Here is a 4,830-nt window from a genome sequence, read left to right as displayed (position 1 = left end):
GTGCTATAGAGGCACCTAGTCTCTGTGTGGCCGTAGCGCTGGCAGTTTTGGCATTGTGAAGAAGGGGGTGTAGCAATAAATCTTTCTGCTTTAATGCTAGCGCTAAGCAGGTATAGTCTGTTTCTAATAGCCTGTTGTGCTTCCTTCTCTGTAGCAAATGCTACACAGACAGAGCCTAGTTGCTGTCTCTGTCTTTTATCTCTGCTTGTTATCTAGAATAGGTGTCTAATAATAGTTAGGCCTCTATTAAAGGTAGCAATTTCTGTCTTTAGCACCTGTAGGTCTTGGTTTGTTGCAAGAGATGTAGGGATATTATGTAGGATTACTTTGTGCTAGGGCTCTATAGGGAGGGCTTCCTTGTATGCAGTAATAGATTGCCAGATTACTTAATTTTTAAGTAGGTATTTTGCAGTAAAGGTAGGTGTAGTAGTGAGCACAATATTCTTTCTTAGGCTTAGCGTAGCAGAGGCAATAACAGGTGATTTTACTCCTTTCTTAGCAAAGGCTAAGTTAAAGGCGTTGCGTATTTCAAGAGAAGCAAAACCTAGAGGTTCTTGTTCTTGTGTAAGGACTAGCTAGCGAGTACTAAGAGAGTTCTTTGTAGGGGTAGTAGTAGTTTTACTCTTAGTAACCTTTTGCCACTCTGTTTCCTTAGGTGAGTTGCTTGCAGCTACAGTGGCGTAGGAAGTAGGTAGAGAGGTAGTCTGTGTTCTTGTTGTTGTAGAAGAGCTAGGCTGGGTAGAAGAAGTAGTAGCAGTGGAAGAGACTGGCTTTTGCAGGAGTCTAACTCTTGTTTCAATTGTTTTAGACACTGCTTCTAGGTTAGAGACTTGAGAGGCTAGGATAGAGAGGCCTTGTTTGTTTAGTCTGTTGTTTTCTGTGTAGTCTCTAAAGATTTCTAAGAGGTCTAGGATGTTGGATTGTTCTTTGCTAGAGGTAGCAAGAGAGGAGGCTTGAATAACTATTGTTCTAGCAATAGATAGTGCCTCTTCTACTGTCTTAGCAATAGGTGCCTGGGCAACAGGTCTAGTAGCTGCATTAAATTGGAAAGGTGGAAGTCTAGGCATAGGGGGGGGTAGCAGGTCTGCTAGCAGGTCGTTTAGAAGAGGCAGTAGGCCTTGGCAAGGTAGAGCTTAGAGGTATAGCTGTAGATGGAAGCAGAGGCGTCAATGGATGCTGAGGTAGAGGCATAGGAGTAGGTGTAGGTAGGTACATCTCTCCTAGAGGATCAGGGGAGCTAGGAGTGCTTAGGTCTATTGTCTCCCTGTCTAGAGATTGCTTTCTATTAGTTAGAGGTTCTGGTTCCATTGTCCTAGGTCCTTGGTCCTAGGTGTGGGTGTCCTTCTCTTTTATAAAGAAATAATTAAGAAGTGACTAGAGGAGAGCTTATTTTTGCACAGGCAGAGGTAAGTAATCTCTGTCTGCTTTTCAGAGCTGAAAAATAAGGTAAAAAGGCTGTCTTAGTTTTACTATTCTTGCCTTATACTCTATTCTTACTGGCCTAACAAGTAGACCTCTAGGAATAGAGAGTAAGGTTAGAAAGCAGAAAACTAAGCAAAGGCTTATTGCTGTTTGTTGTGTAGCTAGGCTGTTTTTTTTTTTGGGGATTTTGGTGTTCTTGTAGATAAGATCTTTGATAAGATAAGATTTTCTGATAAGGGTGGGTGGTCCGTGCAGTGAAAATTTAAAAATTTGAACAGGAGGGCGGCACTCTTGCACTAGGCAGCGCGAGGCAACCAGGCGCCTAGAGGCTATAGGAGTTTCAGGGTAGTATATCCTAGTTGAGTTGAGATGGGCGCAGGCAAGAAGAGAGATATCTGGACAATTTGTGTTTTGGTGTTGCTTATGGCTAGCAGGCTTGTAACGCGTTCAGACAAGCTCAAAATGGCCTTTAATTAAGCCAAGGATAGACAGAGGATACTACATCGGGAAAAGTTTTTCCATTGTCGAAATAGGGAAATCGTGGCATTGTACTGTGGGCAACAGTAGGACTTGTAGGCCTACAACAGTTATTCAATGTGCATTCAATGTCCAGCCAATTTTGAGCTAACAGCTCTAACAGTCTTAACAGCTGCAGTAGCTACAACAACTCCTAATCCTGCAATAATAGTAGCTCTGCTTAATAAACTATAATTTTATTATATTAATATACTACTAAGTCTGCTCTTTAAAATAAGCTATAAAACAACATTATAGGCCTATTAATGGAATAGTTATTAAGTGTAGAAGGTTTTAAGCTTAATGTTCCTTGCCAAGACACTAAGTTAAGATTATTTGCTAGGGCTCTAGCAGCCTGAACGTTAGAAAATACAAGAATATTATTCAAGAATAGTAGGTAAACCAAGACTTTTACGCCCAGGCCTGCCTGTTCTGCAAGCTCCTGTTGCGCTACTGTTTTGTGTGTGTTTGTGTGTGTGTCTGTTAGCAGGTGCTATGTTGTGTGCTGTTGCAGCTGCTACGTTGTGTGCTGTTGCAGCTGCAGCTGCTGTGGTGTGCTGTCGCAACTTTAAAACACAAACCTTCAACAAACAAACCTTCAACGCTCTATAACTCGCGTTGCAGTAGGCCTACAACAATAAGTTTTTGCTTATTTTAAAGCTACAATTTCGCTCTATCTGTACGTGAAATTTTGCAAGTTTTAAATATTTAATGCTAGTGTTAGCAGAACTAAGGGTAGCTATACAACAACATTGTAATGTTATTTTAAGTTTATTAAATATAGGCACTTAGCATTTTGGCTGTTAGCAACGTTGGCGCGAAATTAGGGCTGTTGGGCGCAAATTAGGGCCGTTGGGGCCATTAAACGGCCGTTGCACGACCATGCCACGACTGTCAGCAACGGCCAGTCTGGGCCAGATTTCGAAAAACTTTTCCCGATGTACAGGAAGATCCTGAGATAATCAGCGCGTGGTTTAAGCTAGTGGAGGATACTTAAGTCAAGTATAGCGTTTCCAACAACAACGTGCACAACTTTAATAAAACTAGGTTCTAGATAGGCGTTGCTTTGTCTTTAAAGGTTGTAACAGGCTTGGAGAGACGTGCTTGGCCAGAGCTTGTTCAGCCAGGCGATCGCGAGTGGGTTACCGTTATCCAGAGCATCTGCGCCGCTGGGTATGCAACCCTGCCTTTCATTATCTACAAAGGACGCGTCTACATCTCTGCCTAGTATGAGGAGACAGATATACCCTATAATTAGAAGCTCTTAGTCTCTAAGAATAGTTAGACAAACAACATGCTTAGCCTTAAGTAGTTAAAGTACTTTAACACATATACAAAGACGCGTTAGGTAGGAGTGTATAGGTTACTTATCTTAGACAGCTATAAGAGCTATCTTAACTAGAAGTTTAAGGACTATTACCTAGAGAACTAAATCCTTACTCTCTATATACTACCTTACTTATTGCACATTCTCCCTTATACAGAAAAAACTTGTAAATTACTAGAGCAGCCTCACTGCTCTTGTCCTATATAGTCTTAGACTCACACAGGACGTTAAACTAATCAATCAATCAATCAATCAATCAATTACTTATTGCACATCCTCTAGCCACTTAACGTGGTCTATTTCTTACTATTAAAGCGTAAGTACTCCTAACGTGTTTAAGACTTAGCACACTAATACATCTTCTATATTAATATAGAAGGCTTCCTACTAGCCTTTAGGGATGTGTTCCTTAATGTGTTTATAAAGGTTAACTGCTAAAAGGCCTTTAAGGCATTAGGGCTTGTTCCTACTAACATGTAATGTAAATACTAAGCGAGTGAGCCATCGAAGCGAGTGAGCCACCCCACCAAATTTCTATACCCTACAACTATAAATCAACTATGGCTCCACCAAATATAGCCCAACACGCTTCTTGTAAGACTGATATACACCTTGCAATCTTAGCTCTTAATGCAAATTAAATTCAGACTAAAAGGCGCGCTGCAGTAATGTTTGAAGTCTCTCGCGCTACCCTCCACCGCCAACGCGCTAGCAAACCTGCTAGACGCAATTGCCAGCCCAACTCAAAGAAGCTTACCAAGCAAGAGGAGGAGGTAATAGTAAAGCATATACTGGATCTAGATACACGTGGGTTTTCGCCTACGTACGCAGCTGTACGTGATATGGCTGATAAGCTACTCTTAGCGCGTGGTAGCTCTCCTGTAGGCAGAGACTGGCCAAGCAACTTTGTCAAGCGTACGGACAGTCTTAGGACGCGTTTCAATCGAGCATACGATAGGCAGAGAGCTCTATGCGAGGATCCAGCTCTAATCAGGAGCTGGTTTGAGCTTGTAGAGGAGACAAAGGCCAAGTACAGCATCTGCGATAATGACGTGTACAACTTTGACAAGGCTAGCTTTATAATGGGCAAAATTACAACTTAACTTGTTGTAACAGGGTCAGAAAGAAGAGGCAGGCCTAAGGCTATTCAGCCAGGTAATCGCGAGTGGGTGACGGCGATTGCTGCAATCAACGCTGCTGGCTGGTCAGTCCCGCCGTTCCTCATCTTCGCTGGCCAGTATCATCTATCTGCCTGGTACGAGGAAGCAGAGATCCCACGCGACTAGGTAATCGCAGTTAGCGACAATGGCTGGACAAATAACAAGCTAGGAGTAGAGTGGCTGAAGCACTTCAATGCTCACACAAAGACTTGCGTTGTTGGTGTGCGTTGCCTGCTCGTCCTTGACGGCCATGAGAGCCACCACTCTCTTGAGTTTCAAGAGCTCTGCAAGGAGAACAATATCTATACGCTCTGCATGCCGCCTCACTCATCCCATCTACTGCAGCCGCTTGACGTTGGCTGCTTCTCGCTGTTGAAGCGCGCGTATAGCCGTGAGGTTGAGAGC

The 4,830-nt window shown here is 42.9% G+C and overlaps 2 protein-coding genes across 2 annotated transcripts; one reads left to right on the top strand and one right to left on the bottom strand.

Moving 5' to 3' along the window:
- Nucleotides 1–386: 386 nt before the first annotated feature.
- Nucleotides 387–1,196, bottom strand: M421DRAFT_400053 (uncharacterized protein; the record flags this gene model as incomplete). Its single annotated transcript, XM_033590191.1, has 2 exons — nt 633–1,196; nt 387–575 (listed from the first exon to the last, which is right to left on the bottom strand). The coding sequence occupies exons 1-2, from the start codon at nt 1,065–1,067 to the stop codon at nt 387–389; spliced, it is 624 nt and encodes a 207-aa protein (XP_033445630.1). The 5' UTR covers nt 1,068–1,196.
- A 3,172-nt stretch (nt 1,197–4,368) lies between these two features.
- Nucleotides 4,369–4,830, top strand: M421DRAFT_23829 (DDE-domain-containing protein; the record flags this gene model as incomplete). The annotated part of the gene is made up of 2 exons (XM_033588466.1): nt 4,369–4,520; nt 4,566–4,830. Coding segments are annotated over 2 exons (417 nt in total), but the record flags the coding sequence as incomplete, so codon positions are not given.

The sequence above is a fragment of the Didymella exigua genome (genome assembly GCF_010094145.1).
Source record: "Didymella exigua CBS 183.55 unplaced genomic scaffold M421scaffold_30, whole genome shotgun sequence".
In the NCBI taxonomy this organism is placed as follows: Eukaryota; Fungi; Ascomycota; class Dothideomycetes; order Pleosporales; family Didymellaceae; genus Didymella; species Didymella exigua.
The sequence above is the reverse complement of the archived record's forward strand: the minus strand, read 5'-3'. Positions and strand labels throughout refer to the sequence as shown.